The 19355-nt window shown below is 37.3% G+C and overlaps 1 protein-coding gene across 1 annotated transcript in view; it reads right to left on the bottom strand.

The window, feature by feature from the left end:
- TNKS2 (tankyrase 2) overlaps nt 1–1583 on the bottom strand; it is a 67357-nt gene extending 65774 nt beyond the window's left edge. The window contains exon 1 of the mRNA XM_055334406.1: nt 1140–1583. Within this exon, the coding sequence (XP_055190381.1) occupies nt 1140–1338 (199 nt within the window). The 5' untranslated portion in view covers nt 1339–1583. The remainder of the gene's footprint in view (nt 1–1139) is intronic.
- Nucleotides 1584–19355: the final 17772 nt, after the last annotated feature.

Below are 19355 nucleotides of genomic sequence, written 5' to 3'. Positions count from 1 at the left end.
TAAAAAGGCTCCCCAACAGGAACCTGACAAAATTGTAACTGATAAAGCATACCTTCTAGTATTCAGATTTTAAAATAAGGACAAGTTAAAGCAAACAAATCAAGTAAAAGCAATGTCTGTGAACAAGGAAATTTTTCTTACACTTTCTCTCATTGTGCCTACTCCAAAAGACGGGAACGCTTTAAAGGGTATCATTTTACATTTCGAAATTTTACATTTTCGAAAAACTATTTTAAACAATCATGTAATACAAAATGAAAAAACAAGATTATTACAAGCATGAGAACCTACTCCCATTTTCAATCAGGATATAGTTAGAATCTCTTCTCCAAGTGAGAAGTATAAATGCTTTATGGAAATATACGGTCTCACCCCAGTTCTTTTAGATTCTTCAATTAAACTTAATACCTTTATATCACAAAGTCAATCTAGTAAATATTAAAGCAAAAGTAATTCAAACGATCTAAATCTCAGAATAAGGCGAGGTTAGCCCCAACTTTAATTCTAGGTCTAGGCTAAAGTACCTGCACTACCTTTTCCTCTCATCCTCCACCAGTATATGTAGCAGCCACGACCCACCCACACCCACCTTAAGTTAGATCTCAGTTCACCCAAACGACTACTTGCAGTTCTAGACTCTCCAAAATCTTGCTAACGACTGACTACCCCGCTAAACCCGTTAACACTAATGTGTCAATGGCTAATTAAGCGACCCCGTATATTACATCCTTGCATTTTACAAAGGCCTTTAAGACCTTAACCCAAAGGACTGACAATAGTCATAGTGGAACTTGCAAGAAAGATAGATTTTGGAGATAACTGGCCTTTCAAATCACAGGGTCTAAGTTCCCTACTCTTTCTTGTGAATGGAAGCCTTTTTAGAGTAGCAAGACCGGAAGTTGGTACAGGTATTGTTGATACTAAACAAAGCAAAAAAAAAAAAAAAAAATCCAGTTGAGTGGGGCACGCTCGCCCCCTAGCCCCATGTCCTCGCTCAGTCCCCAATCAACGAGAGCGGGGTGACCAGCAGCGGAGTCCAAGGCGAACAGACGGGGGCAGAGGGGCAGAGTTTCAGGCCTGAGAGCCGGGATGGGCAGGTGGGTGCAGGGCGAGGCGAGGCCGGCGTGGGTCCCGGTTACCTGCGGCGAAGTGGAGCGGGGTGGATTTCCTGCCAGCCGTGTCGCGGCTGTTCACCTTCTCCGGGGTCACTAGTCTCTTGACTCGCTCCACGTCCCCGTTGCGGCACGCCTCGAACAGCTCGCGGGCGCCTGGCTCCACGGCCTCGGCCGCCGCGCCAGCGCAGGCCGCGCCCCCGCCGGCGCAGCGGCGGCCCGACATGATCCTGGCCGCCGCCGCCGCCAGCAGCAGCGCGAGCAACCGCAGCAGGAGCCCCGGCCCTGCGAGCAAGAGGGCGAGGCCCCCTGAAGGAGACGCGCACAGGGCCCGGGCCGCTCGGCTCCCTGCTGTCACCGGGTTCGGCGCAGTCCCATGGCCGCGCCACCGCCCGGCCCTCGCTCGGCCCCGCGACCCCCGGCTGCCCCTCGGTGGCGGAGGCAGCGCGAACCCGCCGTTCCAGCCCTGAAGCGACGCGGCAGCGGAAGCTGGCAAGGCCCCTCCTGCCAGGTCCGCTGAGCCCTGGGAGGGCAGGTGACGTGGTGCCGCGCGTGCGCAGTGATCGGAGACCGGCCCGACCGATTTCCGCGCGGAGGCCGCGCGGAGGGGTTTGTGGGTAATGTGAGGCGAGGCTCGTTGGCGGCTGGAGGCGAAGGGGCTTCGTTCCACCGCCATCTTTGCAGTGGGTTTGGCTGAAGCCGGGTAGTTCTGTTTCGTTTTGTTAAGGCGTGGATTTCCCGAGCTGAAATTCCTTACTGTTATTACACTGAAAAGAGCCTTTGGAAGTGCCCCCGCGATCTGGCGTATTGCTTTGGAATTCTCAGTGTGGAAATCCATTTTTCAACTTTCACGATCCCTTTCCTGGGCGGGGGGCGGGGGGGGGGGCGGATTTCTTTCCCGTTTTCTTTCCTGTCTTTTCCCTTCCCTTGCGACTGCTATTCTGTTGTTTCTTGTGAGTCACATATCGAAAACGAATGGGTTGTTTCCCACTTCATGGGAAGTTTGGATGAGCTGCCCCAAGTTCATTTAAAGTAAATTAGGAAAGTGATGGAAGTGTGTTCCGATTCTAAATTCATTGAGAGGGATGGTTCTGATACGTTACTCTTCCACAGTCATTAGCTCAGAACTTACGAACGGGCCCACGAGTATGTCAACATTGTACTGACTTGGTTGAGGTGTGGACACAGCGGGTATACGCATCGCAGACAAAGGTTAATAGTTTGCATTAATATATATTAATTTATATAATACTTCTATATAACGTATGAATCATATACAATGATATATTAATATATGTACATATATACACATACATAGGTCTGCATACGTATATAGACCATCAAAGAAAAGCACACAGTTAATTGTCACGCTTAATGTAGCGATCCAGCTAGTCCCTACTCCAGGCCCTGGCCTCAGGAAACTGCTTGAAAGTGAGGTATGGTTGCATGAAATGACACATGTTGACCTTTGGCATGCTGACAAGCATTTTTCCCTTGTTGTCTTTAACTTCTTAACCTGTTTTTCAGGAAATTCAGTTTCTGTTTGGGAATGTTGACTCACTACTATGCAAGAAGATAGAGGATGTACACTTTTAGGAACATTTTTGTACATATATAAGTTATATAATTATACATACATAATTATATATTTCGTGTAAATTTAAATTATATTGCATGAAATGAATATCCATGGGTGCATCTAAGAACTAAAGCACCGATACTATTACATCTTTTTCTTTTCCATTTCATCCATTTGCCAAATGTATTTCCAATTTTATTATTCCCTGTATACCAATTTGCCCTTGTTAAATCCTTTCTCATGTGTGTATTACTCAACAGCATACTGTTTGGTTTTACTTGTTTTGGAGCTTTATAAAACTGTCAGTCTTTGTGGTCTTTTTTCACTTAAGGAGATATTTCTAAGTCTCATGAATTCATTTTCATTGCTTTATAGAGTCGCCTTGTATGAATACATCACAAATTTTTTTACTGGCCACTTGGTTTGCTTCCAATTTTTGTCATTATGATCATTCTGTTTGTTTTTAAAGATTTTATTTATTTATTTGAGAGAGAGACAGCATGAGTGGGAGGTAGAGCAGAGGAGAGGACAGGAACAAGCAGACTTCCACTGAGCACAGAGCCCAACATAGGGCTTATCCCAGGACTCTAAGATCATGACCTGAGCCAAAGTCAGATGCTTAACCCATGGAACCACCCAGGTGCCTCTATTATGATCATTCTATACATTTCTCCTGGTACACATGTGCAAGAATTTAATGACACACTTTCAAACCTTTTGACCATTATCCATAGTGTAAGAAATGCAATTAGTGTCTTCAATAAACACACTCATATATATAAAACAAAAGTTTCACACTATAATAAAACAATATTCACTTCTCCAATGCTTAAAAAATGCTACTTGTGACTCTCACTAAATGGATTACAGAACTCACAAATGAGTGCTGACTCAGGGTTTGAAATGCACCACAGGAATGGACTACCTAGGAATAGAATTACTGAGTCTTAGGGAAAATGAATGTTCATTTTACAAGATAATGCCAAATTGTTTTTCAAAAACATTGTTAATCATGCACACGCCCATCAGCAGCATGTATTTTTTTAAAAAAATCTTTGTCCTTGTTAATTCTTGGTATTGCCAGATGAATTTTTCCAACAAATATAGTGGATGTAAATGGTATTTCAAAAAGGTCTTAGTTTGCACTTTTAAAAATACTGAATGATCATTAGGACAATGCAAATCCTAAACCAAAATGTGATACTACTACACATCTATTAGGATGACTACTATCAAAAGAAGAGAAAATAATAAGTGCTGGTAAGGATGTGGAGAAATTCTGGAATACTTGTGTACAGTTGGTGGGTCTATAAAATGGTGCAGCTGCCATGGAAAACAGTATGGCATTTCCTAAAAATATTTAAAATAGGACTACCACATGATCCAGTAATCCCTCTTGCACATATACAAAAGGATTGAAAGCAGGATCTCTAAGAAATATTTGCACAGCCATGTTCATAGCAGCTTTATTCACAATAGTCAGGCAGATACAAATTAAATGTCCACAAGCAGATGAATGGATAAATGAAATATGGAAGACATATACAATAGAATATTATTCCACTTTTAGGGGCACCTGGGTGGTTCAGTTGGGTGTCTGGCTTCAGCTTAGGTCTTGATCCTGGGATCCTGGGAGCAAGCCCCACACTGGGCTCCCTGCTCAGTGGGGAGCCTGCTTCTCCCTCTCCCTCTGCCACTCACTTCCCAGCTTGTGCTTTCTATCTCTCAAATAAATAAATAAAATCTTAAAAAAAAAAAAGGGAATATCATTCCACTTTTAAAAAAGGAAGGAGGGATCCCTGGGTGGCGCAGCGGTTTGGCACCTGCCTTTGGCCCAGGGCGTGATCCTGGAGACCCGGGATCGAATCCCACGTCGGGCTCCCGGTGCATGGAGCCTGCTTCTCCCTCTACCTATGTCTCTGCCTCTCTCTCTCTCTCTCTCTCTCTCTCTCTCTCTGCGTGTGACTACCATAAATAAATTAATTAATTAAAAAAAGTTTAAAGAAAAAAAAAAGGAAGGAATTCCTGTCATATGCTGCAACATGGATGAAGCTTGAGGACAAGATGCTAAGTGAAATAAGCCAATTGCAAAAAGGACAAATACTGTATGATTCCACTTATATAAAGTGTATTAGTTTGTTAAGACTGCCCTAATAAAATACCACAGAATGTGTATATACACTTCTATACCTTAACAAAAAATAAGTAGAAAATATAATTTTCTATTTATATTTTGGTCTACTCTGGACAATTTCAAACATACACAAAAATAAGGAGAATAGTATAATGAACTCCCCTGGAACCATTACCCAGCTTCAACGATTGTCACTATTTTGTCAGTCTTCTTTTATCTCTTCCTTTAATTGTAAAATAAACTATTTAAAATGATTTTTATTAACTTTAAAAAAACAAAATATCATGTGATTTTACCAGTAAATATTTAGGTATAAGTTTCTACTAATTAAAGATCTTGTTTTTTTAACCATAATTAATACCATTTAAACATATTAACCTAACCAAATTAACATCAACACCTTAACATCATCTAATATCCGGTCCATATTAAAATGTCTACAAGTATTTCAAAAAATGTCTTTTTACAGTAGTTTGTTAAGCCATACTTAAAAAAAACCCACTTATGATTGCAGTAAAACTAGGATGTACAAGTCCTATATGAAGGAAACAATAAAACTTTATTGAAATTCATTAAAGAAGACCTAAATAAACAGAAAGATATACCACGTCCAAGGATGGGGGGGGGGGACTCAATATTCTTAAATAGCAATTCTTCCCAAATTGACCTATAAATTCAATGCAAGTCTCAGCAAATTCCTGATAGGGTTTTGAAGGAACTCCCTATGCCAAAAAAATTTTTTTTAAAGATTTTAAAAATTTATTCATGAGAGACACAGAGAGAAAGGCAGAGATACAGACAGAGGGAGAAGGAGGCTCCTTGCTGAGAGCCTGATGTGGAACTGGATCCCCGGACCTGGAATCACGCCCTGAGCCAAAGACAGACTCTCAACCACTTAGCCACCCAGGCATCCTGATGCCAAAATTTATATGGGAGACCAAATCTTAAAAAAAAGCAAGGAAGAGATTTGCCCTACTTGAAATTAAGATTTATTACCAAGTTGTATTATAGTATTAGAGGATGTGTTAAAATGTATTGGAGGAGGACTATCTAAATCAATCAATGGAATGACATACAGTCCAGCAATAGAATATGGAATATATGGAAGCTTGAAGTGTTATGTTGCAGGAGCTTGGGAATGAGACACCTACTGCAAAATGATTTAGTGAGGAAAATTTGGCTTGGTATTTAACTTGCTACCTAATGGGAACTGATTATATGCCTATTTACTTTTCATCTGAATTTCTCTAGATAAATAGGGATGGTATTTTGGCTTTTCAATTTCTATGGTAGTTTCAGCTATTTTATGTTCAAGACAAAAAATTGTTTTGTTATTACTAAAGCTGATAGAAATACATCCCTATCTTATTTTGTAAAAAAAAAAAAAAAAAAGAAAAAAGAATCTTTCATATTTTTTATTTTCCCAAAATGTTTGTTGTTGAACATTTGAAAAATAGAGGTCAGCAAAAGGGAAAAATGTGTTAACAGAGGTAAACACGTATTTGTGTTAATGTTTGTGTCACAACTTGAGTTCTTTGGGAAGCTGAGTCTGAGATTACTGTGCAGGACCACTCTCATGAGTGGTCATGAGAAAGGAGGCAAAGGAAACAGGATTGGGTAGAGGGAGAAAGTTGAACTGAAATGCAGTCCCAATTAACTAACCTGATGACAAACTCTGGATCTGGGACAACCTTTCAAAATTATCTCACTTTGGGCAAAACAAAACAAAACAAACCCCACCCTCTTGAAATGGGCAATAAGAAAAGGTTACCTTTTATCATCTCTTCTATTTGAGACTATAATGGAGGTCCTGGACAGTCCAAAAAATGCAAGAAAAGGAAGAAACACATTAATCTCAGGTAACATGACTGTGTATGTATAAAATCCATAAGAGTTGATGAACTGTTAAAACTAAATTTAAGCAAGGCTGTAGGATACATGATCAAAATGTAAAAATCAACTTATATTTTTATCTACCAGCCACAAACAATAGCAAATAAAATTTAAAAAGAGAAAATCTACAATTGCATTAAAACATCTAATACTGGGACGCTTGGGTGGCTCAGCAGTTTGGTGCCTGCTTTCGGCCCAGGGCCTGATCCTGGAGTCCTGGGATCGAGTCCCACATCAGGCTTCCCGCATGGATCCTGTTTCTCTCTCTGCCTGTGTCTCTGCCTCTCTCTCTCTCTGTGTCTCTCATGAATAAATAAATAAAATCTTTTAAAAAAAACCATCAAATATCTAGCAATAAATATAATAAAAGGTGGCCAAGATTATCACACCAAAAAACTACAAATAGTTATTGAGATAAATTAAAGATGATCAAATTAATAGAAGTCAGAGAAGCTGAAAGAGCATCACAGAAAGTTGGAGCAATTGCAGGCCTCATTGCTATTACCACACCAACAAGATGAGCCACGAGACAAGTGACAATGTGCACGAGCTATAACAGTGCCTGCTCTGGAACATAAACATAAAAATTATGACTGTATCACCCTGCCATTCAAATCTCATAGGGTGGGGGGAAGTCTCCTGTTGCCCACTCTAACCCAAAACCATCAGGGAAGGGAATTCTGGAAGACATAGTTTTGCCTACCTTAATTGACACATCATAAAGCTACCACAGGTATTGATTTTTCCCAAGTTAACCTACTGACTTGACTGAATTCCAGTAACAATCCTAGCAGTTGTTTTTATTCCCCTATAGAAATTGATAAGTTGATTCTAAAATTTATTTGAAGATGCAAAGTACCAAGGATAGTCAATACAATCTTGAAGAAGAAGAACAAGGCTAGAGATTTAGCATACCAGTTGTTGAGACTTGTTATGTTGTTATAATAATGAAGACCCAAGGAAAGACAAATAGACCAATGAAAGAGAACAGAAATGCCAGGAGGAAATATATATATATTATATATATTTTTTATATATAATATATTATATATATATTATATTATAAATTATATATTTTATATATTTATATAATATTTTATATATATAAAAGAGGTATATATATATATAACTATATATATATAGTTACCTCTTTTATGACAAAGATAAAACTACAATACAGTACTGAAATGATGGCTTTTTAATTTACTTTTTAGAAGACTTATTATTTTTTTAAGGTTTTTAAAATTTATTTAAGTAATCTCTACACCCCATGTGGGACTTGAACTCATGACCTCAAGATCGAGAGGTACATGCTCCTCCAACTGAGCCAGGCAAGTGGTCCAAAAGATTTTAAATTATTTTTAAGTAATCTCTACACCCAACATAGCACTAGAACTTACAGCCCTGAGATCAAGAGTCACATGCTCTACCAGCTGAGCCATCCAGGGGCACCATGATGGTCTTTTTAATAAATGATGCTGTTGTCACTTAAAAAAAATGGGGGGGGGTGTTGCCCTCGCCTCACACCTCACACAAAAAGCAACTGCGGTGCACTGGATTTAAATACAAATGGTTAAATAATAAAACTCTAAGAAGAAAGCATAGAGTAATATATTCATGAACTTAGAATAAGCAAAGGTTTTTAAAAAATATTTTATTTATTTAGAAAGCACATGTGAGTGGAGGAGGGGCAAAGGGAGAGGGAGAGAAAGAATCTCAAGTGGATTCCACACTGAATGCAGAACCCAATGTGGGGCTCGATCCCATGACCCTGAGATCATGACCTGAACCAAAATCAAGAGTCAGATGCTCAACTAACTGAGCCACCCAGGCACCCCTGGAATAAGCAAAAATTTAAAAACAGAGCCCAAAGAATGAAAAAAAAAAAAAAAAAAAACAACAAAGAACGTGCTAACATAAAGGAAAAAATTGGTAAATTAGACTTTGCTCATCAAAAATACCATTAAGAGAGTAAAAAGTCAAGCCGCAGAGTGGGAAATGATAGTCATGTCTGACCACTGACTTGAAAAGCTTCAGATACATAAAGAAGTCCTATAAATTAATTTTAAAAAGATACAACAGGTGATAAGAAATGACCAAAAGATTGGAACATTCTTAATAAGCATATAGACAATTTCATTAGTTTTCAAGGAAATGCAATTTAAAACCACTGTGATATATCACTACTTATCCATCAGAAAGGCTAAAATATAAAAGACTGACAATACCAAATGCTGGGGAGGAAATAGAACAATAGAACTCATGTCTTGCTGGTAGGAGTGTAGATTAGTACAACCATTTCAGAAAACTGGCATTGTTTATCAAAGCTGAACATATGAGAATCCCATGAAGCAGCAATCTCACCCATTCTAGGTATATACCCACCCCAAGAAATGCATCCACACTTTGATCCAAGGTATATTTATGAATTTCATAGAAGCAGTATTCATAATAGTTCCAACCTGGAAATAACACAAGCATCCATTAATAATAGAATGAATAAAAAGTTGTGATATGCATCAGTGAAAACAGCATGAATGAGTCTCACAAACACCATGGGAAGCAACAGAAGCAAGAAGATTCATATGAGCTTCAAAAAGAGGCAAAAGTTGGGCAGCCTGGGTGGCTCAGTGGCTTAGCGCCACCTTGAGCCCAGGGTGTGATCGTGGAGACTCGGATCTGGATGGAGTCCCATGTCTGGCTCCCTGCATGGAGCCTGCTTCTCCCTCTGCCTGTGTTGTCTCTGCCTGTGTCTCTGCCTTTCTCTCTCTGTGTCTCTCATGAATAAATAAATAAAATCTTAAAAAAAAGAGGCAAAAATCATGTATGCTGTTAGAAGTCAGGATAATGGTCACCATTGTGGGGAAGTGACCAGGAAGGAGCACAAATAGGCTTCTGAGTGGCTGGTAGTGTTCCAATTCTTGATCTAGGTGCTGATTACTTGGGTGTAACCAAACAAATAGCAAATGAAATTTAAAAAGCTAAAATATCCAACGGTACAAAAAATTTACATTCATTTTACTTTGTGAAAATTAATCTAACTATATGCTTATGATTTGTGTACTTTTCTTTGGTCATGTTATACTTCAATAAAAAGTTTACTGAGAAACTATCAACCAACCAATCCTCCCTTAAAGAAGTTGCTCAATTTTTTTTTTCAATTCAAGAGTATGTGTGTGGGAAGGGGCAGAGGGAGAGAATCTTCAAGGAGACTCCCTATTGAGTGTGGGGGGGGGCAGGGCAGGGAGGAGGCTTGATCCCATCACCCTTGAGATCATGACCTGAGCCAAAATCAAAAGTTAGATGCTAAAAAAAAAAAAAAAAAGTTAGATGCTTAACCAACTGAGCCATCCAGGAGCCCCTCAATAGATTATATTTTAACTTAAAAATACTTTTATCACCTGGTGAAAAGATGCAAAAACAAATGCCAACTATTAATAGCAATAGTCAGTCGCTTTCCCCAAATACTGTATACAACTTTCATAATTAACAGTACCTTTTGATTTGAGAATATGAACAATTACAAGAGATAATTAAAAAAAGATTTTATTTATTTGACAGAGAATGAGAGAGAGAGAGAAAGTACACAAGCAGGGGGAGCAGCAGAGGCAGAGAGAGAGAGAGGAAGGAGCAGGTTCCCCACTGAGCAGGGAGCCCAATATGAGGTCTCGATCCCAGGACCCTGGGATAATGACCTGGGCCAAAGGCAGACAATTGATTGAGCCACCCAGGCACCCAAGATATAATTTTTATATATGTCTTTCAGTCTTTCTTTTGAGTGAAACTCCTTATTTCTTCACAAAATTTTTCAGATATTGTTTAAGGCAACAAACTTGCAATGAATAGTAAATAAGTCCTAGAGATCTAATGCACAACACAATGAATATAAACAACTATACTGTTTAATTATTATCAAATTTTCTTAGAGACTAGAACTTAATTATTCCAATTACTAAAAAGAAATGACTATGTAACATGATAGAGGTGCTAATTATTGCTACAATCATATTACAGTATATGAATGTAACAGATTAACTTGTTGATGCCTTAAATTGACACAGTTATAGGTCAAATATATTTCAACCAAAAAAGGAAAAAACAAGAAAAAATTTCAACTTAAAACAGTTTATCTTCTATTTTCAAAAAGCACATTACATTTTTAAAAGATTTTATTTATTTATTCATTTAGAGAGTGTGCTAGCCAGGGGAGGGGCAAAAGAGAATCTCAAGCAGACTTTGGGCTGAGCACAGAGCTCAATGCAGGGCTCCATCTCACGACCCTGAGACCACAACCTGAGCCAAAATCAAGTCAGGTGCTTAACTGACTGAACCACCCAGCTGCCCAATAGCACATTACATTTTTAAACATTTATTGACTTTTCCCAAAGTGGGGACTAAAAAGTGGAATCAGGGTGCCTGGGTGGCTCAGTGGTTGAGCATCTGCCTTTAGCTCAGGTCATGATCCTGCGGTCCTGGGATCCAGTCCCTCATGGGGCTCCCCGCAGGGAGCCTGCTTCTCCCTCTGCTATGTCTCTGCCTCTCTCTGTGTGTCTCTCATGAATAAATAAATAAGATCTTTAAAAAAAAAAGTGGAATCATAGATAGAAGCTTTGAGTAAGTCTACTAAATGGCTGCATGTATACCTACCTCTGTGAAATGTAGGCTTTAAAACTTGTAAATTGCCACCAGCTGGCATAGCTATTCCAGTTCTTGGTAAAGACAGCCATCTAGTGGAAATAGTTCTACTGAGTTTTAAAGACTGGCAGAGAGGATGAATATGATGAGCCTTTAGTCCAACTGCAAACCACAATGTTGGTTCAAGGCATTAAAAAGAAATTTTAAAAAATACAGTATTTGTTTGCTTTCTGATTTTATGTGCAGGTCTCGAACTGAAGTGAGAGGCAGGTTGTGGATAGGGAAAGAAACTGGTGCTTTGCATTAATAGATGGAAAAGAGAGAATAAGTGCTTTACAGCCAGCTGTAATGTAGGAACTTCAGTTAGCTGGTAACCATCGACCTAATTAGAGTTCTAGGATAAGTATTCCTTTTTTTAAAAAAAATTATTTGAGAGAGAGAGGGAACACAAAGGGAGAGGGAGAAGTAGATTCCTTGCTGAGCAGGGAGCCCAACATGGGGTTCAATCCCAGGACCCTGAGATCATGACCTGAGCTGAAGGCAGATGTTTAACCAACTGAGCCACCCAGGAACCCCAAGGATAAGTATTCCTTTAAACTGATGGTTTAAATAGCTAAAGCAATATGTCACCTATACTAAAGAAGAAGAAGGAAGATAAGGAGACAAGAAGAAATAAGAAAAAAAACCCCAAGCAAACCAAAAAGCAAAACCAAATGCACCCAAAAGCTCCAACTCTGAGAAGGAATGGTGCAAAGCAGGATCTGAATTAGGAGTGAGAAGACCTGAGTTAGATCTGCTTCTGGTGCGTACAATCTATATGACCCTGTTCATTTTACTTATTCAAATTACAGTTTTCTGGTTTTTAAAAATAGCATGGTATTGTAACAACACATATCTATGAAGAGAATGACTCTCTCCTTCTGGTTCCTGCTGGAAACCTTGGATGCTAGCTGTGAATCAGTGGTATGCAGAAGCACAGAGTAAAATACTCTCTCATCATAACTTATCAGTCTGTATTTCTCTAACTTTGATGTCCATGGACCACTTAATGGATTTTTAGAGCATATATAAATCATCAGTTTTAGGTTTAAAATCTATTAGCACTTAAAAAAGGTAAAGCATATTAAAATTAATAATAATACTCTGACAGGTTTGATCATGGATGACTTGAACTGTAGTTCAGGTTTTATGTAGATGTTTTCTTACTCTTTATTTTCTTCTAAATTAGAAAATGCTAATTCACAATAATAAGTCATTAGAAATGGAAACAAATGTTTGCACACTTTGTCAGATAGCTTTGGATTTTTGGATTGAATACAGAATCAAAAGTGTGGGGAGATTTTTCTCTGAACAGCACATTTGGTTCTCAGTCAGATGCTAATGTTTCAAACATTTGAATATCTAATAACCCGCTCCTTGGTTGTATGTGGCTCTAAGAAATAATTCTTGATATCTTGTTGCAGCATCTGATTGCAGTTTTAAAATATACCCTTTATATACCATAGATTTCTTTCTTTGAAGAGTGAAGAGAATCAAGTCTTGGCAGAGTGAAATTCTTGATTATTGAGTCATTTCACTACAACTCACTTTTCTTATGAAATATCAGTATTTTAACCTCAGCATTATAAACATCATGGTATGTGGAATATAAGAAACACTGCATAGGCTCATAGGGGACAGGAGGGAAAACTGAATGGGAAGAAATCAGAGAAGAAGACAAACCATGAGAGACTCTTAAATATGGGAAACAAACTGAGGGTGGATGGAGGAGAGAAGGGGGTGGGGGGATGAGATAACTGGGTGATAGGCATTATGGGGGAACGTGATGTGATGAGCACTGGGTGTTATATAAGACTGATGAATCACTGACCTCTACATCTGGAAGTAATGATGTACTATATGTTGGCTAATTGCATTTAAATTAAAAAAAATCATGGCATTTTTAACCTTAAAATAAGAGGTTCCGGATAGTCAAGATATAGGTATGTTTCTAAGATCTGCAGGTTAAGGAAGCCATTTGAAATCTTTGAAAAAAATTTTAATTTAAATTCAATTTAATTAAGATAAACTGTATTATTAGCATCTTTATCCATTATTCAATTGATATATGTGTATATACATATATATATACATATATGGTATATATATATATATACACACCATATCTTATTTAGCTTCAGAGGTAGAATTATATATATATATATTATATATATATAATATATATATATAATATATATATATATATAACACCTTCTTTATCCATTATTCAATTGATAGGCACTTGGGCTATTTCCACAGTTTGGCTATTGTAGATAATACTGCTACAAACATCAGGATGCATGTAACCCTTTGAATTGAATTACTAATTTTGTATTCTTTGGGAAAATACCTAGTAGTACAATTGCTGAATAGTGATCATAGGGTAGTTCAGTTACTGGATCATAGGGTAGTTCTATTTTTACTTTTTTGAGGAAACTCCATACTGTTTTCCACAATGGCCATACCAGTTTGCAAGAAATATTTTTTTTAAGATTTTATTTATTTATTTATTCATGAGAGACAGAGAGGCAGAGACATAGGCAGAGGGATAAGCGGGCTCCCCACAGGGAGCCCAATGAGGGACTCAATCCCTATCTGAGATAACGGGATCACACCCTGAGCCAAAGGCAGATACTCAATCGCTGAGCCACCCAGGCATCCCAAGAAATAGTTTTTTTTTTTTTAAGATTTTATTTATTTATTCATGACAGAGCGAGAGAGGCAGAGACACAGGCAGAGGGAGAAGCAGGCTCCATACAGGAAGCCTGATTTGGGACTCGATCCTAGGACTCCAGGATCATGCCCTGGACTGAAGGCAGATGCTCAACTGCTAAGCCACCCAGGGATCCAAGAAATAGTTATTTTTAATAGCACATGATTTCTATTACTTTCAGTTGCTTTTATAAGATTATGGATTTTGATAGAACCTCCTATATTTACTTAGGAATGAGTCTAAGAGATCATTTACTCCATATTTATTTTGAAAATGAATTCTCTTTTCACTGGGCAAACTGTAAATTTACGGCAAAAATATAAAGCATTAGTACTTTTTCAGGGTAACTTCTACTTTCCAAAAATTAATTTTTAAAAACTTTTATTTCAAATCACTAAATTTTGGTTTGTTAATTTTTCACTAAAGCTGACTTTTAATGTAGTAGTAGTTTTTGTTTAAAAAAAACAAGAGATAGCCTTATTAAAACAAGTGGGTGGAAATCTTTCTATACACCATTTTATTATGATGCAGCCAAATGACTTTTTAGAGTAACATTTAAAATCTTTACATTTCTATTCTTAAAATAAATAAAGAAACAAATTTATTATGTTCCTAGGTTCGTTTCCCTAACTGGTTCAATTACCTAGCTACTCTAGGGTCTTCAGGTTTGCTCATGGCGGTGTCAGCAGTCTCATATCATAGCCCTGTGCATACCTATCTTTCCTCACAATACTTTGCTTGTAATATACATCAAAATAGCTCTTCTTTTTTGCAACTATAAAGGGATTTTTCTATTAGTCTCATTCTCAAAGACCAAGATCTTAGCTTCCCTCTTGAGGCAGAAACTAAAAAAGAGCTCATGGGTCTATAAAACATTTCTACAGTATTTTTTTTTCTTTTAAAAATCAGGAAATGGTTTTTCAACCTTTAGTGAAAACTAGGATTAAAAAAAAAAACTCTACTTCTACTTCTGACTATTCCCTTCCATGAGCATCTATAATCTTCTTTAGGTAAACTTGTCCTGGGTATGTTTCCTTGACTGGATGATTTAATATGATAATGATGTCAATAATCTACAACTTGATACATAAATTCAATGTAATCTCAATGAAAATTTCAGTTGGATTTTTTTTCAGAGGAATTTAATAAATGTTTTAAATTATAGGGGAGAATAAACATCTGTAAAAGTAGCTAAGACAAGAATAAAAAAGGAGAGTTAAAAAAAAAGGAGAGTAAAAAACAGACTCTTCCTTTGAGATATAAGGACACATTACAAACTTTAATAATAACAACAATGTAGTATTGGCACAAGAATAAACAGACCAAAAGAACATAACTGAGAGGGATCCCTGGGTGGTGCAGCGGTTTAGCGCCTGCCTTTGACCCAGGGCGCGATCCTGGAGACCCGGGATCGAATCCCACATCGGGCTCCCGGTGCATGGAGCCTGCTTCTCCCTCTGCCTATGTCTCTGCCTCTCTCTCTCTCTGTGTGTGACTATCATAAATAAAAATTTAAAAAAATTAAAAAAAGAACATAACTGAGAGATCATAGACACATGTATACTGAGAATTAAATATGTAATGAAGGTGATGCCATAAATCAATGTGAAAAAAAGATTTTATTAGCAGTGGTGTTGGGAAAATTGGCTCAGTACATGAAGAAAAATAAAACTGGATTCCTACCTGAGGTCACATACAAAGTTAGATTCTGGATGGCTGAAAGACTGAAATGAGGAAGGTAAGTTACAAAGCTAATAGAAGAACACTTAAGAGAATGTTATTTATATCCCAGGGTCAAGGGAAGACTTAACAAAAACCCAAAAGCAGAAATCATAAGACAAAGATATTACATCAAAATTAACAATCACCACAAAGGATATTGTGGACAAAATTAATCTATGACATAATGAGAATATATTTTCAAATTTTAAAACTGACAAGGAATTAATATTTATTTATTTTTTAAAAGAGATTTTATTTATTTATTCATGGGAGACATACACACACAGAGAGAGAGGCACAGACACAGGCATAGGAAGAAGCAGGCTCCATGAAGGGAGCCTGATATGGGACTTGATCCTGGGTCTCCAGGATCACGCCCTGGGCCAAAGGCAGTGCTAAACCACTGAGACACCCCGGGCTGCCCCATGAATTAATATTTAAATCCAAAGAACTCCTACAAATCAACAAGCAAAAGATAATAATTCTAATAGGAAAATGTGCAAAGGATATAGACATAAATTGCCTAATTTACAGTATAGAAAACTCCAACAAGTACATGAAGAAATGGATCAGTAACCGAGAAATGCAAATTAAAACAATGAGATAATCAGTTTTCATCTCTTAAAAAGCTATGTCATGCCAGTTGAATGTTACAGAAATTCCCAGGTACTGCTGGTACTGTTAGACAGGTGTTACCCAGCAGTACTTGATAAGATTAGAGGTTAATAGCAAGTATAATATATTTGTATACTAGTACATAGCATATAGTTATATTGCTAGTATATAGCAGTTCTGCTCTTGGGTATATACCTCAAAGAAATCTCACACAGGTAAATGTGGGAACTCATATAAAAATGTTCATCTCAGCATTATTGTGGTGGTAGGCAGTTGGATGCTTTCTTGAGTGTCCACTGCTGGGAAAGTGGTTAGGTAAAATATGGCAGTTGCACACCATGGAAACAGGCAATAATTAGAAATGGCTAAGGGGATTTTATATATTTTATTTTTTTAGGATTTTACTCATTTATTCATGAGAGACACACAGAGAGAAGCAGAGACATAGGCAGAGGGAGAAGCAGGCTCTCTGTGAGGAGCCGAATGCAGGACTTGATCTCAGGACCCCAGGATGACCACCTGAGCCAAAGGCAGATGCTTGACCACTGAGCCATCCATGTACCCCCTAAGGAGATTCTAGATTTACACATGGCAGTAGAGATGAACTTAAAAGCATAGTACAGAGTGACAAAAATAAGAAATGAAAAGATACAGAGTGACACTATTTAAATAAAATTATCTTTCTACAAAACAATATATTTTGCAAGTACACTTAATGAACAAAAAGATATCCATTCAACTCATTGGCATGGAGGCCTCTCCGGAAATGAAGTAGAAAGGCATGAAGAATGGGAATGAAAGGGAATAAATAAATTAAATAAGAGTGAGGCCTTGCAGAGACCAATGATGATAATGGACTGTGAAGAGTGTGATTAACTTTTTTTTAAGAATATGATTAACTTAACCCTGGAGCATCCACCGCACCCTCCCATCTCCACAGATAAACCAACCAACCAACCAACCAACCAACCAAACAAACAAACAAACAAAAGTGCACCCTTTCATCATGTATTTGCTTTGCACATATATCTAATCTCTTCAGATAAAATTGTTCCAAGCAAGTTTGGGCATACCTGATTTAAAAAGTCTCACTTTTGAAAAGGACCTGAGAGAGACTAGTTCACAGAAGTTTTATATTTTTCCCAAACTATAATAATAAGAAACAAAAAAACTCCTCCAAGCCCCAAAAATAAACAGGATAAGGAATAGAATGAGATATATTACATAATACTATTTATATAAATTAAAATTATGTGCACACAAAACAATATCTTTTGCAATAACACCTGTAAACAAAGATATTCATTTAACTTATGACCACAGAGGAGTGGAAGGGATGCTTACATACATCCCTACTGGCTCATAATAGTAAGCATAGAAGTTTGAAGATGAATAAGGATTTGAAGGAAATTGATTAGATTCTAGGCACTGAACTAGGTATTTCATATGTATTTTCTCATTTAATCCTCACAATAGATCTGTGAAGTGGGTTATTATCTCTATTTTACAAATGAAGAAAACTGAAACCCAGAAAAGGTAATATCACAGCAATTGAGTGGTAGGATTGGAACTCAATCCAAGGAAAGGTTAATAAAACGGTTTAGGAAATTTTTAGGAGAAGGTTAATAAAAATTATGGATATGCTTGAATTTGTTTGACCTAGTCTTCACACTAGACAACCAAGCCTTAAATAATAGGATGTTGGTAGAAGTTATTTACTGTTTATTTGGCTTGATATATCAAATTATATCCTTCTAAGACCCTAGAGAAAAACAAAGCCCAGAATGAGAGTAACTTAACCTGTAATTAGAAGCTTTTATTTTTTCGATTTTCCTAGCTATGTGGTATTTTTCCATGGCCTTTAAAAACATACTTGTTATTCTTTAACTGTGTTAAAAATAGAAAAAACCAGTGGTCTGGTATGTACATTTCATGCTGCAATCAAAGAGATCTCACTCTCCAGCTAGTTACTCATTAAGTAGAGCATATGATAATCAGATATTTGACCCTGGAATTGGCTAAAATTGAAGCTGGAGCACTGGATTGCTATTAAACTCATGTCATTGAATCCAGTAGAAAATAGTTTATAATAGATCGATTTTATTATCTTTTCATAATGTGATATTGGCATAATGTGAGTATGCAACTTTCCAAAATAAAATTTCTGAGAAAAATTTTACATTTCTCTTTAGAACTACTTTATAATGATTCTTAGATACATCTGTATTCAGATTTATAAGGAAATAAGTGATACGTTGAGTCAAGTCCTATTCATACCCAGTTTTTAAAATATTGACCTTAAAAATCTTAATTATAGATTACCCAAAATTCAGTTTAGTTTTTAAAATTTCTATTGTTCAGGTACAGGATAGGAAACATGAAGCCAGGGACCAAAAAAGGGCAAATGGGAAATTCATTAGTTACTGATGATAAAAGTCTTTCTGTTAATTGAGAAGGTAAAGAAAATAGGCCAAAAAGAAAAGTAAAAATCAGAATGACTTGTCATTGGCATGAGGATAGAGGGAATAAGAATTTGGCTTTTACTTTGTTAAAACATTTGTTTTAAAATGAGGTGTCTTGGCGAATGTGTGGGTGCAAGTTGAGAAACAATCAGAAGTTTGGCTTTTTGTTTTGGATGATATATTTCCAAGGCTACAGGCCCATTTTGGAAAAGCTTACTCATATGTTCTCTGCCAAAGACATCAGCTAATGACTGGAATAATGGAAATAGGCAGTGTCCACATTTGTAGAAGAATATTGTCTTCTTTTTACATCACGGACTGGCACCCTTTTAAAATTAGGGTGCCAAAGTTCTTCCTCCCTTCCCTTTGGCACGTTGGAGGCAGCTCATGGAGAGTGTCTTTGGACATGATTTCCAAACGTAAGGAGCAGGATAGTCCACTAATAATGAAG

The sequence above is a fragment of the Nyctereutes procyonoides genome, unplaced genomic scaffold (assembly GCF_905146905.1).
Source record: "Nyctereutes procyonoides isolate TBG_1078 unplaced genomic scaffold, NYPRO_anot_genome, whole genome shotgun sequence".
Classification (NCBI taxonomy): Eukaryota; Metazoa; Chordata; class Mammalia; order Carnivora; family Canidae; genus Nyctereutes; species Nyctereutes procyonoides.
The sequence above is the reverse complement of the archived record's forward strand: the minus strand, read 5'-3'. Positions and strand labels throughout refer to the sequence as shown.